Source organism: Camelus ferus, chromosome 5 (genome assembly GCF_009834535.1).
Source record: "Camelus ferus isolate YT-003-E chromosome 5, BCGSAC_Cfer_1.0, whole genome shotgun sequence".
NCBI lineage: Eukaryota > Metazoa > Chordata > Mammalia > Artiodactyla > Camelidae > Camelus > Camelus ferus.
Genome location: NC_045700.1, coordinates 50050885 through 50072621, shown reverse-complemented (window position 1 = coordinate 50072621; position 21737 = coordinate 50050885). Strand labels below are relative to the sequence as shown.

The 21737-nt window shown below is 41.5% G+C and overlaps 1 protein-coding gene and 1 long non-coding RNA gene across 2 annotated transcripts in view; one reads left to right on the top strand and one right to left on the bottom strand.

Moving 5' to 3' along the window:
- PDE11A (phosphodiesterase 11A) overlaps window positions 1–20971 on the top strand; it is a 327882-nt gene extending 306911 nt beyond the window's left edge. The window contains exon 20 of the mRNA XM_032479754.1: window positions 20591–20971. Within this exon, the coding sequence (XP_032335645.1) occupies window positions 20591–20746 (156 nt within the window). The 3' untranslated portion in view covers window positions 20747–20971. The remainder of the gene's footprint in view (window positions 1–20590) is intronic.
- LOC116663682 lies at window positions 20391–20888 on the bottom strand. The gene is made up of 2 exons (XR_004319959.1): window positions 20748–20888; window positions 20391–20639 (listed from the first exon to the last, which is right to left on the bottom strand). It is a non-coding gene; the product is annotated as an uncharacterized LOC116663682 (long non-coding RNA).
- Window positions 20972–21737: the final 766 nt, after the last annotated feature.

Sequence of the window (21737 nt, the reverse complement as noted above, 5' to 3'; positions counted from 1 at the left end):
TTAGCTCTGTCCTAGCGGGGTATCTCGGAGGAATACATTGACATCTGATTCCAGCGCTTTCTGCTGTCTTTGCACCCTGCTGGGGATCCATTAGCCTGCTGCTCAACATCTTTGGAGGAAGAAAAAAACAGAAAGAACTAAGGGAAAAAAAAAAAAGAAACCAAGACAAACTTTGAAGTCATTGCTGCACCAGCCTTAGGGATAAACAGAAAACCTGGTGTGGCAGCATCACACTGAGCCTCTCTCTGCAACAGCAGCCTAAGTTTTTGCCCTTTTATTTTCATTCTTAACTTAATCAAACCTCAGTGCACCTAGAATTTCCATGATGCATAGAGGCATTATAAATCTTCTGTTTGTTAAGGATTGAGGGATTTAATGTTTTAATGACAATAATCTGATGTTTAGCTCTTGATTTTGGAGTATTTGACAGATAATGCAGAAGGGCTTGACCTGGACAGGCTCTAGCCAGAATAATTCTCTCTCTCCATTAAAAGGAGAATTTGGCAAGAGTGTTGCCTCCTAATAAAAATGTCATGGGGTTTCTGCAACAGGCAGGGCTTCTGATGTCATGATGATGTAACTTTTGACTTTTCTTCTGCCTTTAGTTGTAATGGTTGTTTTGGAATATGCATTCCACCTGATTCAGTTATTAATATGCTCTCTGAAAAGAAGGGAGGAAAAATCTTTGAGATACAGTTGAAATTGTAGAAACTGGAAGTTAGAATTGGTAAACTGGAAAAGAGGAAGTAAGGCGCTGCTCCAGGACAGTTTTTCTGAGTACCAATGAGAGTCCTTCAGACACAACTCAGTGCTCCCCAGATGGTTCATGTTTTGTGTTCAGTTTTTGAAAAAGAGAAAAAGTAATGAGCTACAGAGCGACTAGTTAGAATGTAACATCATCTTCTCTTGAGAGACTATGAGGAATGGAATGTGGGCAGAGAGAGGAACAATTTCATCACATACTTTAAAAAAATAGGATACCACTCAAATTGGTTTCCTGTAAGTGTTTTCTCTATGACATTTAGTATTCCTGTGAATGAGAGAAAGAAATAGTTGAGGCTGATTTATTTGTCCTTACAAAGCGGGGACATATATGGAATGACATCATATATAACTCCAAAAACTCAAGAAGAAAGAAAGAAGGGGTAGGAGGGAGGGAGGGAAGAAAATCACTTCCTGTATTGTCTATAATTTAACTACCTGGCTCCACATTTTCCTGGTGATGAGTGGGGGTTGTTCAGGGACTGGTGCCTAAACTTGACAATTAAAGTATCTCAAGTCCTTCTGGATAAAACAAGTCTTTGGAAGACTAAAATGTGAACTGTTCTCAGTCAGAACCACTCCTTCTCCCCAGCTGACATCTAGGTGCCAGGCAAGCTCACCTGTCCTTGTACCTGTTCTGTGACTGGGGGCAGAAGGACCTGAGAGCACCTGCTGCCTGTGGGGTGATGCCGGGCTGCCCTCCGGGACTGTGGTGTGGGTGTGATGAGCACTCTGTGCAGGGTCTGACCACTGGCTCTGGCTGCCGCAGACCCTGGTCCTTGGAGTAGCCTCTCACAGCAAGCCACCACCAGCTTCTTGGTCCCAGCTCAGCAGCTAGGTCTCTGCCATCGGCTTAGCCCCTAGGGGACGCGCGTGGACTCCAGGCTACTTTCTCTTCACCCTATTGTCCACAAAAAAACAAAAAACAAAAAACAAACTTGCTCAGTCCTAATATGCCACCTGGGTAATGCCAGCTTGTTCTAGGAAAGTTCTGTCATTTTCCTGAATTAAGCTCTGAGATTCAAGAGACAAGCCTTCCCCTTGCTCCCAGGATTGGACCCCGACCCTGCAAGGAAGGCAGAGCCAGAACACTCACTTCTGATCTCATTCTTCCCCCTCCTCACCCTCTTTCTGTCTCTCTCTCTTCCCTCTTTCTCTCCTCTCCTCTCTCCTTACTCCCTCCCAACCTCCCGCCTTTCTCTAACACCCACAGTGGAACGTCTCTGAATTTCCTTTTCCTTGTCTGATGGGAACTACCTGTATATGGTCTCCTCTGCATTCCCCACGCCAGAGCTTTGTAGTAAAGCCTGAAGCTCTGATTTAACCAGGCTTGGTTCTTAAGAGATAAAGGAGAGTTCTGGAATTTAGAAATCCCCTTCCTCACCACATAAAGCTAGCACTGAGAGTTATTCTCTGTCAAAGCTGAATGATGACAGTTTGCTGTTTCTAGATGGGAACCACAATTCGCCTGAAGGAGGCAAGTCCACTGAGCTCATGGGCATCTCAACTGAAGCAGAAGGAAAATACATGGGTTTAATATTTTCAAAATATTATTGTTGTCACATATGCTACACCCAAATCCAAGTGCTAATAGTAAAACCTGTTCAAAATGTTCTATGGACTATTAGTCAAATATACAAATGGAAGAGAAATATTAACACTCAAAAGTGTCAGTTTTACGTAATTTATAGACCCCTCTGTGACAACTTGTCTTCCAAACTTTTGCCAAAATGATCTTCCATTTTAAAAGAAATTGGATCACAGCATTCTCCTGCTTAAAAAGCTCGGGTTTCTTCCACCACCTATAAGATACTGTCCAGATTCCTGGGGTTAGCCCTCTCATCCTGAGGCCCTCGCTGCCTCTTGGTCTCATCTCCTGTCACCTGAGAACCATTTGCTCTGAAGCACAGGACCTACTAACCCTTTTGTCCATCTTCCTTTGGACACCTCCCTCCCTCTTCTATCTGCCTGGAAGAGGGCGCCCAAATTGTCACCTTCTCTGTAAAACCTTCATCACCCCCCCCAACATTTCTGCGGCACATTGCTCATCTCTTCATAATCACACATAACACTCTATATTGTGACTATCGTTCTGTCTGTCTGTCTGTCTGTTCTGTCTCTATTCCCTGTTAGACTAGTCTCTTGGGACCATCATATTCCTGGTACCCAGAACAGTGCCTGGCATGTTCAAACTGCTGTTTGTTGAATAAATGAATGAAGAAACAGGGAGTGAGTGATAGGATCAGTACCGCAGAATTAATAAGCAGTGGGATGTACAAAGTTGGGCTATAATGTCATTTAAAATTATCATCTATAAATACATAAAACCTTTCAGCATAATGTGCACTGTTATATTCCTGCCCATAATCTAAAGTATATGGCCTATGATATCTTTTTAGAAAGCGGTTTAGTTCTCATCATGGTTGAATTGGCCCTTAATTCTAATGCAAAAAGACCAGTTTATAGTCATGAATTTTTCAAGGCTTTGACTTTTTCAACTAGGAAATCTGTGAAATTTTCTTTGATCCGGCATTGGCAAAAAATACGGTCTCCTACTTCTTTTAATATTTAAATTAATACGGAGAACTAGCACATATACACAGACTCCAAGAAATTATGTATGGTATACATATGATTTCAAGAGATTACAATACAATAAAACACTAAATTATCATGATTAAAATATAATTTTCCTTTGACTTGGAAGACTTTCCAGATCCGTTAGTGCTTAACAGTTATCAGTACAAACATCAACTAATAATATGCTATGTAAGATGAAGTGCTAAATAGCAAAGAGGGCCCATTAATAAAAGAGCATTTAAGGTCATGTCACTTCCTGCATTGTGCATGGTATGTGGCAGGTGAACATATCTCACACCCTTGGCTACATCTCAGAGTTCTTCCTGAATACCTGACGTGCCAGACTTTTTGATTTTGGAAAGAATTTTCCACGTCCAAAAAATGGGTTTGACTTGATAAAGTGATCAGCTCTCTGTACATTTTCTTGTAAATAAAATGGACTTTAATTTGTTTTATTTCATGCAATCTTAAGGAAAAAAACTATTCTTTATACAGTAGGACTTAATCCATTTCTATTCAAGTGCATTTTATGAGCTCAAAACAGCCATCATGAATCTATATTAAAATGCTGGGATCTGATAAGAAGAATTATAATATACTCCCTAAGAAGGCTTTTGAGGGTAGAATTTAAGATAAGATCTACTTCTCCCTATACAGCTGACCAATATAAATAACTTTTTCAAAGTGTTTCTGCCTTGGAAACATGAAGCTAAAAATCAGTTAACCCCAAGTCCATACAAGGCTTGGAATGTTGTCTTTCCTTTAGTTACTTTCCAGTTCCTCTAGAAAGCATATTTCAAACACTGATTTGCCTCTCCTCATGGCCCTCTCTTCTTTGTCTCTCTTTTGAAGCAAAAGGAAAGAAGGAAGGGAGGGAGGGAGGAAAAAAGAGAGGGAAGGAAGGAGGGAGAAAGAGAAGAAAAATGGAATATTTCACTAGGAAATAAAATAAGGCCTCTTTTAAAGATGGTTTTTGGCATCCTAAGTGCCTCTCCAAAGTTTCTGTAATTTAGGGTTCATTTGAAGGGTCAGCATTGTTTGAGCTCCCGAGGAGTGAGGCATGAGATAAACATAAAACACTCTTACTATGCTATCGCCAGACAGAATCCTCTGTGTGATTCGAAATGTTTCCTAAGAGATTTCAAGGAGACAGTATCTGGATCCTCAGCTGTCACTGCTCTTATATTTGGTTATCAGAGCTGCAGCCATGAAACTATTAAATAAATTGCTCAAGGTACATTGTCTCGTCTTAGAAAGCAGATGCTAAATGACCATGTGATCAGAGATCCAGGCCCGCAACCTCACGTACAATGAACACGGCAGCCCAACAGCCGTCTGTTAGCAGAGTCCATAAAGAAGTTAAAGACCTCAGTCAGACTGAGGTTTTGGAAAAGAAGTTCAGCATTAAGATCCATAGGGATACGAGGGTATCCTTGTGCATCCTTTTTCAGTAAGCAGACATTTACTGAATACTGACCACGGTGGCTGCTGGATAAGGGCTTACATTTTAAAGTTGACAAAATGCCTTTACATACAAATTTATTTTGACCCTAACTTTGTGAAGGAAGAAAATACCTCATTCTGCATCCTATAATGTCTAATGGTCTAAGTTTTATATATGAGGAAACTGAAACCTAAAGAGACTAATGGCCCTAACCAGAGTGAACACAGCAGAGCCGGAATTTCGACACCAAGTGCTGTGGGTCTGACATTGCTGCTCGTCCCCACTGCACTGCCCTGAGGAAGTGAAAGGCAATTCCATTTTGTCTGGCAGTGCTCTACCTTTATAAAGGTCCCATTTACAAAATGAAACTCTGAATTCTTCAGAACGGAAGATATGGGGACCTGACTAGAGATTCCGGGGAGAGCAATTCCTAGAGCACCGAATGGGCTAATGGATTCTGTTCAGTGGGTGACTCTAGAAATACTTTCTCAGAAAGATGTTATGTCAAGTTGTCCTCGGTCCAACGCTTTCACCTAGAACTGAGTTGATGTTGCCAGTAAAAGATGGCGGATTGACTTCATTAGTTTATTCCTCATCCTTCTGAGAATTCCATGAATAAAATAATATAGGATTTTTTTAAGATATAACCTTTCTTAGGAAATGGGAAGAGGCTGGATGAATTTTGAGGAGCGTGATAGAAAAAGCCTGCGGTGCCTTGAACAGTGTGTAAGTGAGGATGTTAACAACCTATTGAGGACTGAGGAGAAAATGAGGAGTACAGAAAACATAAATGGCCTCAGAGAATACCAAAATCATCAAGAGAAGACTGCTGGAGAAATTAGGACTTACATTCTCTTCTTCCTGTGATGCCCCTTCATGCTGTTGTCCACATGCAAGCACATTTTCACCCGATACCCCAGTGTATTCTGCTTTGGTCACTTAACATCAAGTCCGTAACATGTTTCCATGTCCCGAACCTCATTTTCATATTATCCTTTGAAACGGCAGCCTAGTATTCCAAACAGTGACTTGTCATAAGTTATTCAGTCATTCCCACTTTTGGGTGTTTTCATTTTTTTGCTGATTGAGATAATTGTGAAATGAGTACCTTTGTTCAATATTTTATTGATTTATTTAATGCTATTAAGTGTGATTGGAAATAATAAAGTTGCATTTCTTTTAAAAAAGATATAAACTCTCAAGAATGACAGAATGTGAAAGGACATAAGATATCTTCAAATACTGGAAGCTGGAAAGGAAGTAATGTCCCAGAATGTCTGAAGAAGGGGACAGTAACAGGAAGAGAGCTGATCTGTCTTTCAGAAGGAACAGGCTTGGACTTAGAGGGTCCAAGTACAGCCAAGAGGGGGTCTATTAGTTTCCTACAGCTGCCTAATGAAATACAAGAAACAACAGAAATTTATACTCTCACAGTTCTGGAAGCTAGAAGTCTGAAATCAAGGTGTCAGCAGGGTTGGTTCCTTGGAGGCTCTGAGGGAGAATCTGATCCGCGCCTCTCCTGGCTTCTGGTGGTTGCCAGGAACCCTTGGCATTCCTTGGCTTGTGGATACCTCACCCCCAACTTCTGCCTCTGTCTTCACGTGATGCTTTCTCCTGTGGCCCTGTGTCTTCACATGGGCTTCTTATAAGAACAGCAGCCATTGGATTTAGGGCCCATCCTAATGCAACGTGACTTCATCTTAACTTGATTATATCTGCAAAGACCCTCTTTCCAAACAAGATGACATGAAGGTTAGGACTTCAGCATGTCTTTTGAGGGGGACACAATATGATCCACAATAATGATGTTGAAGCTTGATCCTGGAAACAAGAAGAAAGGTTGGAAGTTGGTCTGTGGGGTCTCAGGATCTCCCGCCATTCACATGGCCAGGCAAACGGCCTCTGTAACCACTGCCAATCCAGGAGACCGGAGAGCGCTGATTGGGAGAACTTGTGGTTGAAATTAAGTCTGTGGAATGACTGGCTGGACCCCAGACACCCTCCTACTCTGCACCCGGGATGCCAGCAGGTACCTCTGCCAGGCTCCCCTCCCCTCTCCTCCCCAGCAAATCCTCCTCTGACTGTAGGAATCTGCTCAGATGACAAGCTCCTTGTAAAACCTCTGTTTGCCCCCAGGAGGTAGATATTCCAGCCTCTGGGGCCTACTGCATTTTCCTTTATTGGCACCTTATTCTTATTTGCATTCATTGTCTCTGTTACTCAGCCACGTTGCCCAGCACACACGGCCTGCCAGCAGCCTCTACCCTCATCCAGGCTGGAGCAGCAGCCTGGAAGTCATCACTCAGCAGCTGCAAGACCCCCAGGACTGCCTCCATCAGCAACACAGCCAAGGTAGGAGAGTGACAGGATAGGGAAGGAGTGGACTGTCAAGGAGCTACTAGGAAGATCTGGCATTTCCTCAGCATCCTGTGCCTTCAGCGTGCCCTGAAGTCACCTGCCATTCCTCAGCTGCCCTGCGGCTGGCATTAGCATTTCTGTCTTTATTTAATGGCTGAGAAGCGAGGGAGGTTATACTTGCTGCTCAGAATCACCCCGGTGAATTAGGGGGAGTTTCAGCGTCTGAACGCCTCCTACCAGCAAAGGGATAGATAAGCTACTGAACCAGAAAATAACAGAAAAGGAAGACTGATTCTCTAAGTCCTTGACTTCACGTGTCGCCTATGATCTTAGTGCCACAGATGTTCTGAACAGCTGAAAACTCTGAATATGACAGGAGAAAGAGAAGAGCAGAGACAGACAGAGCAGAAGGCAGCAGAGGGAGAGAGACAAGAGACACAAGATGAGGCAATCAGGGCCGAGTGTTTTGATAAACGTCCTCTTCCTGATCTCCTCTCCTTACTCACAAAACCTCCAGCTCCTTGTCCTCAGCCTTCCTTTCATGGTGGTCACCACTGGCTTGTCGGTTTGACTGAAAGTAACTCCACCCGTTACTTTTTTAAGGCCTTACAAGGTGACTTTCTTCTTGGAGCAAATGGAATTGATGATAGTTAACATCAGCCTTTCCAAGAGTCTGAACCAAGGGCGTTGAAGGATGTGGAAATGCTCTGGGAAAAGTAAACGTTGTACACTAAAGCCCTCCGTTTGGGGGAGTCATTATCCTTGTTATTATCATTAATGTCATCTCCACGCTTCAGCAGCCTCTGTTGGAAATTTGGATAATAATTGGCCAAACTCTCCATCTCACTAAGCCATAGTGAGTCTATAACAAGGATTCTTAAGCATTTATTATGTACCAGGCACCAGGCTGACTTTCCAAGCGTTATCTGATTTAATTCCCTAGCAATAGCAAGTTAGAGCCTACTGTCAACCCCCTTTTCAGATGTGAAAACTGAAGCGAGAGAGTTTCTGTAACTTGTCCAAGAGTGCACAGATATTAAGTGACAGAGCCTAGATTTTTTTTTTTCCTGCCTTCAGATCTGGGCCCCTCACCGGGAAGATGTGCTGCTACCTGGCATGAGGTGCGTGCGGGCACTAATACCATACAAACCTTGGGTCCTTATTGGGTCGCCTCAGACAGAAGCAACGAGCTGTGGTAATACTACAATGTTTACCTGGCGTGAGCGCGCAGATCCTCTGTAGTTGAGGAAAGCGGAACCCTGAAAGGTCGCTCGTGACCCGACTTGATGGTGGCAAAGCTAGGTTTAGAACCCAAGAATTTGGACCTTTGGTGTAGGATTTGTCCTAATACGCCCTGCTGTGCACATATAAAATTTGAAGCATATTATCTGCAAGCTTTCAAAGCTTCCCCAAAGGGGCAAAGTTTAAAAAAGGAAATCTATCTGAGTAGAGATGCAGATTTCAAACACAGAGAAAGCAGACAGAAGCAGGGAGTTTGTTTTGAAGGACAGCATGGTGAACCAAGATGCCTCCAAGAACAGGGGAAATGGAATGAAAAGTCAGCAAACAAGGTAGAAAAGACAGCCCTGAGAGGGCCTGAGAAACGGAACAGAAAATCTGAAGGAAGATAAATGGATAATTTAACAGCCATTCAGTTTTTAAGAAAGACAAAGAACAAGCTACATTGCATCAGAAAAGGCCTAGAAATGATGATGGATGAGGCCCTTCACATGAGTGGTGAACACAACAGAATCACAGTCGCCTGCACAATTCCCAGCTGAGGGCAAATTTGAGGAACTAAATAAGGATATGAGACTGATACGGATTGAAGAGTTTTTCAAAATCTATTTAATGGCCAGGCAGGGGACATTGATCGCGTTTCAGAGGAACCGTTGAGGCTCAGTGAGGTAGTCGGCGCTGACTTGTGATGTGGATGGAGGGGTGGAGGCTGGTTCTGTACAACACGAGCACACGGTTCATCAAGGTACTATGGTAATTTTCAAATTATGGTGGCAAAGCACTAAATGATTTTGATCTTTATGAAATAAGCATTTCTCTTTTTTATTCGTGTACTCGTAAGCCTTGTTTATCAACAATCAGATGACTTGCTGTTTCATAATTCTAACATACCATCAAAGATTGCGAGTTCCTTTATCAGTTCATGTTAAACTTTTGATTAAAATATTTTATTGTTAAATAGTTTATACATGTCCAGTGAACAGAATTCAAAAGATATAAAAGGCACAAAAGTAATTAGAGAAAAGTGGTCCTCCCTCCCACTCCTGTTCCCCACTCACCCACTTCCTCTCCCTCAGGACAACCTCTGTTAACCAACTTTCTGTGTATGCATCCAAAGACAGTCTATAGAAAAGCATAAATACAAAGTTTTATTTTTATTGAGATATAGTTGATGTATAATACAGTGTGTTTTTACACTGTTTTTATACATAATGTTTATACACTCTGTTTTATACATACTATATATAATATGTATTTATACATACACGATGCTCATGTATGGATATACACACATACCTGCGTGTGGGGGTATGTATGTATGTATACCCTTAGATGAATATAGGGTATATCCTGCCCTGTACCTTGTTTTCTTACACCTAATATGTTTTGGGGGTTATTCCTTTTCAGCGTCTGTACAGCAGCTGTCTCATTCTTTTTGATGGTTGTAGGAGATTAGATTTTAAAGATGTAGAATAAATTATTTAACCAATAATTAATTATTGATTATTTATGAACACTAATGTTGTTTCTGATAGTTTGCTATTGCAAACAATGTGCAATAAATATCCTTGTAAATGCATCATCTTTATACCTTTTTGTAGGTTAAGTAACCAGAAGTGGAATTACTGGGCACTTAGCATGTGGGCATTTGAAATTTTGATAGATGTTGCCAACTTTCTCTCTGTGCAGTCTGAACCAGTTTCTACTTCTACCAGCAATGGCTGAGGTGCCTCTTTCTTTACACTCTTACCAATGCAATGTGTTATCCAACTTCTTGAATTTTTCCAATATGATGGTGCAAAATCTATCTTATTGCAGTTTTAATTTGTTTTTTCCGTACTTAAATGAGTCTTATCATATTTTTAGTATAGATTTATTTACTTAGGAACCATTTGTATTTTTTTCTGTAAACTCTCCATGTTTTTGCCCATTTATTTTTGGGCTGGTGGTCTTGCTGATCTATAGAAGCTCAGTAGACCTTTATCTGTAGCAAAAGTGGCAAATATTTTTTCCCAGGTTTCATTTATCTTTTCACTTTGTTTGTGCTGTACAGAAATACACTGAGTTTTTGGCAGTCACATTCATGAATCGTTTATGGTTTCTGGACTTTTTATCATACAGAGAATGACTTTCCCATTCCAAAATTATAAAAATTTTTAAAATTCTTCTAGTATTTTATTGTCTCATTTATTTTTTATATTATCTGTGATTCAGCTGATTTTGCTTTATTTTGTTGGATGTCAAGTGTGAGGTCAGAATCCAGCTTTAGTTTTTTAAATGGCTACCCAGTTTTTCCATCAGTTTTTGACTAATTTTTTTCCTTATGATTTAAAGATCACCTTCATCATATATCAAAGTCCCTTAAATTAAATTTTATTTTTACTCTTTCTCTTCTGTTCTCTTGCTGTCTGCCTAGTCATGCTATTTTAATTAACATTGCTTTACAATATATTTTAATGATAAACCTTGTTTCACCTTCCACATTACTCTTTCAGTCTTTTCTAGGTATTTTTGTTTATTTTCCCACATAAGCTTTAGAATTCAGCTCAAAACCAAATCTAGTTTGTCTTTTTATTGGGATGCTTATTTAATTCTAAATGATAAAAATTTGAAAGTTAAATTGATGTAAAACTTTCCAACATTGAAAAGATAGAAAATGTTGTCTATAAGGAAGTTTTTGTTCATAAAATTGTAATGTTCACTTCCTTGAACTCTACTTCAAAAATGTAATAAAAATATTATTGTATTTTATATTAATATAAATATTATTATACATACAAACATTTCCCAGATCTTAGGCTTTAGGAGAATTAGCAATGTAATTAAAGAAGCCATAATAACATACCCTCGACCAGGTCTTAAAGTGGACAGACTGGCCCTTTTCTATGCACAAAAAGAAGGCCACTAATGATACACCCAGTTGTTTTGAGTAAAATATTACCTTCTTATGTTCTTATTCTTTCTCTCCAAAATCTCACTTCCTTTATTGTGTTGTAAATTTAAGAAAAAGAAAATTCTCTTACATTATGGAGAGAGATCACCAAAATAATAGAGGATTTTTGTCCCTGTGGATGTTTACCTAAAGGCAAAGCATTTCTCATGGATGCTTTGGGTCTGGTCCTCTGTGGATCCTGGGCACTGACACGCACAGGCTTTGATGGCCCCTTCCCTTCACAGATCTGCATCCTGTTTGGTGCTGGGCGTGAGGACAACCTGTAAACTCTCACGAGTTTAACAAATGCTCAGTCATTATGCAGATGAATCAGATTTGCACAGTACTCACTAAGCAGTTCATTAGCACAAATAATTAGTCTTTTGACTCTTTGGGGACTCTCAAGTATCAGCTAAAAAATAGAAGAGGAAATGCTAATAAAGTATTCTAGAATTCATTCTGGAGTACCATGGCAGCTTACTCAGAACAAGGGCCTGGAATTGCAACTCCTTATTTGTACAACCCTCTCCCACACGGGCACCCTAGCCATTCTGTTTGGAGAACCCTAGGACTCAAGGCACGTGAGAAGTATACAAAAAGTATGTATAATAAATGAATGCTTGCAGGTCAACAAACTAAAATTTTTAAATGGTCCTTTTTATACGTTAAATTTTGCAAAAAAATACAATAGATCATATAGATATAGATATAGATATCTATATATAGCTCAGGTGGCATAGTTTTACCAGAAAACCTTCTGGTGTGTGGAGAGGTGGATGGTTACCATGTGGCTGTGTTTTAGTTACATGTTCCTACCACCTCTTATATGAAGCCCCATTCATCAAAGGCTGTGGCTTCTGGGTCAGCAGCCGGTTCCTTCCGAGTCAGATGTTGCCTACATAGTGAACATGATGGATTAGCTACCAATCTGCTCTGAGAACCCAACCAACGGGACAACCTAGGACGGAATCCTAGAGGGGCTCATTATAACAGAAGAAACGGCTCTCCTTCCTCCGACGCACACCAGCCATCTTTCGACCTGCCTGTGATTTACTACTTAAGACCCTTGTTTTATTTTCCCAGGGTAGGCCGGAGTAGATAAGTCACAGATAAAAGATTCACTGTCGACACCTAGCGTTTGGGAGGTGGTGTTTCTTCATCACTCAGGGAGGCCGCCTGCCTCCTGTGAATTTGTCCTGAAGCAGGGTCGTGGACACCAGAACAGAAAAGCTCCTCCACCGTCCCGACGCTGCAGTCAGGTGTGAGACATGTGTCATTACCAGTGTCTCAGCTAAGATCCCCTCATGGGGAAGACATCATGGGCTCTGTCCTCAGGCAGACCTGGACTGACATTCCAGCTCTGCTGTAAACTTACCATGTAAACTTTCACTCTTCTCACTTAATTTCCCCAATCTAAGATTCTTTATCTGTCAAAACAGGGTCAACGCCAGCAATCTCTGCATTGTTGTGAGGTTTAATGAACTCACCAATGGAGAGGTCCTAGTTCAACACCTGGAATACAGGACACATTCGCTCCTCGGGAGTTAGTTCACTTTGGCAAGATGTGTTTTACTGTCTCTCACAGAGAGCGAATGGGTGGCCTTCAGGATGCATTCAGCCCACAGACATGTTTCAGTCAGTGAAATGCCGTCTGTAAAACTGTAACATACCCTCTTGGCCACAGACCCCACCACTCCCAACTGTATCATGCAGTCTATTTCACTAATTAAGTTTGCTGGCCTGGCCCTGTAGACATTTGAGTTTAAGACTCTTGCCCTATATTATGGAAATAACAATGCTATTAATCCCAAAAGACTAAAATTCCTGTCTCAATAACTCCTAATGTTAATGGTCATTTGCAAATATCATTTTCCACAAAAGCATTCCTTGAGCATATAAATAAAATAAGTGAAACAAGTAACCTGGGAGATTAGGAAGAAAATGGAAAGGGAAAGAAAAGAGGGAGAGAAAGTTGCGATAAAGTAATTTCACTTTCACAGATACTGCTAATCTGCTTCAAACCTTGGAAAGAAAATGATCTCTTTTTAAATTAATGCTAGTACTGCAATCAGCTTTCAGGAGATTAGACATTGATGCTACAAACATCATTGTAACTTGGCTAGACGATCCCCTTAGGATTCTGAAGATAGGTCTGAATCATTCTTACACTGGATTCTAATGAGCTTGCTTGCTCTCATCCTAAGCCTTACCTCTGTGGTCTTACCGTCTTTACTGCTATTTGAGTAGCTATCTCACTTTATTTTGATTTTAAGATCTCAGATATCACTAACAGAACAGAAAGCTCTGACAACATTCTTTGGCATTTGCAAAAATCAGGCTTAGACAACCTATTACTGCTGAACAGTAACAGATCTGCTGAGTTAATATCACATATAGAAAAAGAGTTTTCCCAACTGGAAAAGGCATCGCCCCCGATGTGATAAATGTGGAGTAACAGCAAACTCCCATGAAGGAGAAAATAACAGCTAGTTGCTGTTTTTTCCTTCTGTCTTGAGTTCACCTGATCCTTAGGGAAAAATCCAGGCTAAATGGATGCTGTCACCTGAATCCTTTGAGTGCTCCTTCTTTGGAAGGCAAAATTCCATAGGCCAGCTGTCTTCGCCACCAGAGGGAGTTGGCATCCTCTTTTAGTGTCTTCTGAGTCTCCATAAGATGGCAGGTTAAGACTGAGCAACCTTTTCAAACCTTTCGAAGAGTCTGTGTGGCAGATTCTGGGGGTACAAGGAGAAGGGAGATATGTGCTCGCTGACCCCTGACCCTCGTTAACTTGTGTAAAAAAGGCTGCCCAGCCAGCATTAGCAGCAACTTTTTATACTGGGGAAGTCAAGACTCCCTTATGCCAGCCACCAGTTCATAGTCTGGTGGGGAGTTTCAATCTCAAGCCTTTCCTGGGGGTGACAGAGAACAGTAAGGGACAGTAGCAAAAGATCCATGATTTGGAGCTCAGAAATTCCCTCAAATTAGTTTGAGCAGAAATGGGAATTTGTTGGCTCAAGCAACTGAGGAGCTTAGAGGTATAGTTGACTGGGTGGCATGCAGCCGGATCCCGGGGATTCAAAGGCTGTTATAAGGCAGATACCCCCTTTTCTCTGCCTCTGAGTTATGTTTTGGCTTCATTCTCAACCAAGCTTTCCTCCCACATCCTGGCAGCTCTAAGATCACATGTTCACTGTAGGTAATATCACACCAAAGAAAGAAGAAACAAGCTCATTTTCAGTAGTTCTGGGTAAATCAGAGAGACCTCTGATTGCTTTGGCCTGGGCCACATCTGCATCCCTACACCAATCACTGGGGCACCCTTGTTGGTCGGGCCTGAATTATGTGCCCACTCAGAGCACACGGAATGGATTGTTACCTGAGGACAGGTACAGGGACAGTATATAGCCTCTGCTGTCTACTACAGTTCACTTATAATCCACTGCCGAAAAAGGGTAACTCATACTCCCCAAGAAGGGGATCAGTTTGTTCAAGATGTCTAGGATCCTCTGGCACCTGCACAGGTAGCCATAAAATAGAGACCTACAACCTGCCATTAATTCTCTCAATTAGGAATTGCCTGTAGCTACTTATAACAAAGATCTGAAATCATAATAGCTTAACAAAACACAAATTTACATTCCTCTCTGATAAAAATAATCCAGAGAAGTCAATCCTAGGTTGCTAGGATATGGCTATTCCATAGCCATCAGAAACCCAGTCCCTGTTTATATTTCTTTAGCAGGTTGCTGCTATACTCAAGGTTGCCTCATAGTCACAAGATGGTCACTGTAGCTCCAGCCTTCTTGTTACTATTCCAGCAGCAAGAAGAAGATAAGAGCAAGGACAAAAGGATGCACCTCCCTGCTGAATAAACTCCCATTCAAGAGTCTTCTCAGAAGCTCTTTCTTCTGAATTCTGCTTGCATCTCCCTGGCCATTCGTAAGCTCAAGGGAGGCTAAAATGCTTTGGGAAGGCAACTAGCAATCTCTGTTAGAGATACCACAGTCCTGGTGGGGTAAAGGACTCTGTCCCCAAATGGGGCAGAAGTCATGAGGCTAGAGCCTTTTAAACTCCATTCTAGCCTGGGAAGAGCCCAGTGCTACACAGTGCCTGACATAGGTACATATGTGCCATATGTAAACCATTATTATCTGTTTTCCAACTTGAGTGAATCACACACTAAAGATTTGTTTTAAAGGTAGTATCTTTAATGCGAATGTGTAAAAACATTTATCCAAAGCAGTCTTGGCTCACTTCTGTGTTCACCATTATTGTTTGATTATTTGTTTTCGAAGCAAGTTTTAAAAACTGCTGGAAGCCTCCTGTAGTAGTTAATACATTATCTTAAGCAATTTAATGCAAATTAATTTTTACACAACCTTGAGTTTCAGAGGCCATTGAACTGGGGAGGGAAGGAGTGAGGTTTAGGAGGAATCTGTCTGCTGCCTCCCATCTGGACCCCACCGCCAGCTCCATCTGCTCTCGCACGTAGTAACTAACACTACGGCTACTCCCCTGCCAAACACACCATGTGGAGTTTAGCTTACTTTTTTTACTCAGAAAAATGTTAAAATGCCTAGAAAGATGTGTATTTCAGGTTTTCTAGAAGACTCAACAGGATCATTTTGGCATTTCAAAATTCTGTTTTTGTAATGCAAATTTTCCATTGGGCTTTATTGCTTTTTTTTTCTTTTTTTGGTTTATTTCTAGACTTCATTCTCTTTTAATACCACGATTCTCCTTTTCTGGAGGGTCTTACAACACATTCATATCAAATGGGAGCCAGCGAAAAGGTTCAGGGTAGAGAGCAGCGGGCTCAGATGTGTGTTTTTGGTTGACCACTCCAGGATGGCTACTGTGTGGAGAGCTGATTGGACAGGATGCAAGGGCGGAAGCCCAGGTGGGAGGCTGCAGCAGGTTTAAGACAGTGGAGAGAGTGATGGTAGCCTGAACTAGGGTCGTAGAAATAGTATAGATTGACACATGGAGAGTAGGGTTGAGAGGACCTGGTGATAGTTTGGATGTGGGGGAAGAGGAAGATGTTATGGGTGAGCCATAGATTTCTGGGTTGGGCAGTTGGGTGAAGATGCTAATGAATTTTAGAGAAAAACCTTGAAATATATGAAGTTTTGGGTACAGTTCTCAGAAGATTATTGTCTCAGTAGTGAGGCCAAACCAGCCCTAGACTAAAGGCTGCTCTGGACCCACCTAGCAAAGCTTCAAAGGATCAAATTATTCTCAGGTACCCATCAAATTATTTCCAAGTAACCTAACTACATTCCTGAATAAAACAGAACTGTTTAAAGAAATTAAAAAAAAATTGTAAACTGACTATAACTCAATAAAAAAAGAAATGCAAAAAAAGAAAAAAATCCAGCACCCAACAACATAAAATTCACAATGTCTGATATCCACTCAGGAATTATCAAGCATGCAAAAAAGCAAGAAAATTTAACCATAATAATGAGAAAAACCAGTCAATATAAATTAAGAAATTATACAGCTCACAGAATTGATAAAGAAGGACATTTCGATATTTATTATATTTTATATGTTCAAAAGAGTAGAGGAAAAATTGGGCATGATCAGCAGTCATGGAAGATAGAAAAAAGACCTAAATCAAACTTCTAGAAATGAAGACTAGAATTTTTGAGAGGAAAACTACAGTAGATGGGATTCATGGCAGATTAATTTCTGCAGAAGAAAAACTCAGTGACACAGCAATAGAAAATTGCAGTTTGATCCCTCTCCTCTCCATGTACTCCAGATGCTAATTTCTGCTCAGTATACTTAGTCTCATTCAAGCATCAATAATAATGTTGTTCCACAAGGAACTGATTTCACTCCCTCTCTGAAAGAAATGCCCCAAAAGGTTAGGGAATCAACTTAGTTATACATATATGCATTATGCATATATAATGGATGTACTTATATACATAATCTACACAAATATGCTTACATAGGCATGAAATGTTTCTTGAAGGATACCTGGGAAACTGATAACATCTAGGGAAGGAAACTAAGTGTCTGAGGCAGAGGAGGAAGGGAGATTTTTACATTGTACGTTTTGTACCCTTCATATCCAGTGGACTATGTGAATGTATTACTTATTCAAAGCATAACAAAATATGGAATAAACTGTTCATGCCAGTCACAAGTGGACTCAGCAATGGACTGTGAATGGAGTCAGAAAGGAAGTGGGGTCCCTCAGACCCCTGGATGACTAGATGTCCAGGGCTGCATTTAATAGGGCCAGTATCCAGGATCCTGTCTGTGAAGGGCCAGGGCAGTCCCAGTGATGTCCATACAGTTGCCCCATTGGACAACAAGCCGCACAGCTCAAATTGGGTTTTTAGGTCAGTAAACCAATCCAAAGTAGATTCCATCTTAAAGGGAGAGCACCCCAAGGATTAGAACCACTGGTCCAAGTCACAGGGATATAGCTTTCAGCTCAATATAAAGAATAACATTTCTAATCAGAACAAAGAAGAAACCTGACAACCCCCCCCCCCCACCACCAAACCCTGGGCAGTAGTGAGTTCACTGCTTCTCGACATGTTTAAACACTGTGAGTGGTCATGCTGCACGGACGTCATAGAGGAGACCCAGCATCTTTTGGCGATCGCACCATGCACATAACCTTTAGGGTCCCTCTGTGTGTGTATGGAGCAGATGCGTGATGTGTTCCCTTTTTCACTAAATGAAGAGCATGTCAAATGAGACAGATACTAGTGGCATTTGCATAGAACTCATCAGGTGTCACTCGCTGATGAGAAGTTTGTAGGAATACTTGTATCCTTCTAAATACTGGGAGCAATTTTCTTGCTGATGGTACATTGCACATAATCACCATAAACCTTGGGATTTAGGTTTACCCTTGCCTTCCTAATATTCTATTCCATATTCTCCCAGCTAACTGCCTTTGTGTAACAGATTTATGATGTAAGAGTAAATCTTCAGGATGAGATTCTTCCTACTTTTGCCTAGAACCAGCACCAGACTAGAGGAAAATGATATTCCAGTGTGGCTATTCCATGTTTAAGGAGAATATGAAATAAAGAGAAGAAGGAATTCTGAGAAGTATGTACCACCACCACCACCCCAATTTTTTTTTTATTCAACACAAAGGAAGCAAGACGGAGAACAAAGAGCTAGATAAAGGAAAGCAATCTGTTTGGGGCTAAGCCAAATAAACTTAAACGGTTTAAGGAATAAATTGGTAGAGTAATTCGAATCATGGGCAGGTGCTATGAATGTAATTTAGTAAATGCTCGGGAACCTGCCAAGGAAGAGAAAAATGTGTTGCTTTTGAGATCATTTCCCAGCAGCTTCATAAAAGAAAACTGATTACAGGAATTTAATAAGTAAAACAGAGCCAGAACTATAGTAATCAAATGAGTTTTTAATTACATTTCATGCAGAAAAAAATTCCAATTTGTGCTCCTGGGATTAAAAAAAAAACCACTAAGTTCTAAAGAAATGCTTTTGTAGCAGGAAAATAACATAAACACTAATTTCCATAGGAATTATAGTAGTCAGTTTAATTAAAAGCCTTGATCAGACTGAAGAGAAGCCGGTGCCAAACTATACTAAAAACCATGGCATTCGTCACCACCTCACACACTGTTGTCTAAATAAAAACACTGTACATTGAGCAGAAAACAGACACCTGCATTTTTCTCATGCAAGTAAAGGGGATTTTGATCACTGCCTATGTTATTATATTGCTGTGATTTGGTATCATATGGAATAACAAACACATCTGATTTAAAGTGAGGGGGAAGGTATAGCTCAGCGGTAGAGTGTGTGCTTAGCATGCACGAGGTCCTGGGTTCAAGCTTCAGTACCTCCGTTAAACATAAATAATTAAACCTAATTACCTCCCCCCTAAAAAGTAAAATCAGATGTTGTTGTCTGGTGTGATAAATATCGCTTATCAAAGAGGGAATATGCTCAGTGGAAGGGCCTTGAACGTGCAGGGACACCAGCTCGGCCAGGGTGGAGGGCTCACCGCTCAACAGGAGCCCTGATGATTCCTGGGCTCTCGACCCGCACTTAACTTACATCTAGTTACGTTTCACTCATATCCCTGAAGCTCCGGGAAGTGGAGAGTTATTTGAGGAGCTACATCAGCTCTTCCTGACAGATAGTTTGCAGGGAATTCCATCCTTGACAGAAAGAGTTGTTCTTGCTGTTGGAGGACTTTGCTCTTGCGCACCGGCTAACCGCAGGTCGTGCTTAGAGAAGGCAGAGAAGGCTTTTCTAGAGGTGTGCTGCAACGCGGTGGTAAGTCACAGGGTCACCTTTTGTTCCCCTTGTGATGAATAGGACACATCTGCAGGGTATCTGACCGAGGGGTGTAATCTGTGGCCACCGAACACTGACCCAAGGCATAAAGTGGGACCATTACCTTTCCATGGGCTAACCCCCCACAGTGCCATGATCCTTGTTTTATTCATTGCTTTGTTCCACTATAGGGCTGATCCAAGTTTTATGAGGCTGGAAGTTTGTACCATTTGGGAGTAGGGGAACCTTTTTAAAAAATAACACAAAATTAAGTGCAAAAGGAAACACTTAGAAGGGTCTCCTGCATGGGAGGACCCTGGATTCTGAGTTTCACTAGCCTTGTGGTCAGTCGGCCACCAGCCACACCCTACATTCTCTCCTCCCTCGTCTCTCCTGTACCTCTCCCTCGGCCTTTCTCTTCCACGCCTTTTTCTTTTCTCTAGTGTCTGTTTCCATACATGTTCTCATGTTGTTCTGTACCTTTACTACAGTTCCCAGATCCTTTGCTTTAAAAATGAGCTCATTTCAGGATTTGACCTGGCCTTTCTCATTCCAGTAAGTCTACCCAGAGTCATCTATCGTGGAGCAAATGATAGGTTTATTTTTGTAAAAATTTCAGTTCATGGTCTGTTGAGGCCTGGAGCCCTTCCCAGCAGGCAAAAATACACATATTAGTAGACTCCTGTGAGCTGGATATTTTGTTTCCTGTCTTGTTTGATGTGGATTTAAAACAGGATCATAATCAAATTGGCTGGCACCCCCTGGAGCAGTACACAGACACCTGTGGTATTTTTTCATTTTCTGCATGAGCTTTATTAATGCAACACAGTGGCGTTAAGCACATAGTTATTTCTTGCAAATAGCTCACGTTTACCAAAATCATCACTTCCATTTCTTACAGCAGTTTCCATTCTCCTCACTCGTAAAAGCTAGAAAATCACAGCAGTGACTCTGGTTCCTCTCCCCCACCTGCTTTTGTTTTATTTTAGGCGTTGGTGAAGGTCAATGTGAAACTGAAGCCGATGCTGGATTCGGTGGCTGTGAACAGAAGTAAGTGGGAAGAGTTGCACCAGAAAAGGCTGCAAGTCTCGGCTGCCTCTCCCCCCTCTGCCAGCCTCATGGTCACCGGGGAAGACAGAAACTAACCCTCCAGGTCAGCCACTGCTGCAAAATAACCGTGTCCTGAAGAGCCAGCTGCGGTCCCGCCACATCGTTCTTTTGTTCCTTTGAGCTCGAACAGACGTAAAGTCTCAGGGATGTGCTGGGGTGGGGTGGGGGTGCCTGGGCTCTCACCTTGGCTGTGGTCAGCAGAAAGGACAAGGGGGGGCAGGGAGCACACTCCAGGACCCTCACCTTTCCCTGCGAACACGTGTGGACTGAGCCGAAGATTCTGGACAGAGGACTTCTGTGGATCCAGCACCCAAGGACAGTTGACCCTGCTTACTCTGAGCCGAGAGAACACCGAGCAGTGAAGACGTCATTACACGGCTTCATTTTGTGTATGGCTGTTCTGTCTGTTCCAAGCCAAACAATGCCTGCCTCTGCATCCTCTCCTGAGCCCTATTTTGTGCCAGGCTGTCCCAAGAATCCCAATTTGTATTCTGTAGAGATATTTTATTTTTAATCCTAAAGCTTCTTAATGATGGATCAGAGCCTTTAGAATTGCCTACGTAAAAGATAAACTATATTATCCTTACAATTACCAACCATTCCCAGTTTTCTCCAAAAAGACCCGTAGTAGAAAGACAGCAAATGTGTTTGTCTGACTGGTGTTTATACAAGATTCATAACACTGCACTGGGATTGTGGTCCCTCTTTTCAGTTTTTTAATTCAGCCTTCAATGTAGACCTCCTCTTCCCAGAAGAAATGGATTAACAGACTTTAATTAAAATAAGGATGAAAAGAAATCTATAGGTGGATTTACCACAAGTGACACATGGACATTCAGAACTGTCTCCAACAGTGAGACATTTCACAGGACACAGCAGAGCCGTGGTGAATGACCACTGACTACCTTGAGTTCTCCTAGTGATGAGTTTTGGTATAAAATTAAAGGTTACTACCAGTACAAACCTAATGCCAAATGGAGGGGTCCCTAGTTTTGGATTTTTCCTTTAAGCTTAAGATATAATGCT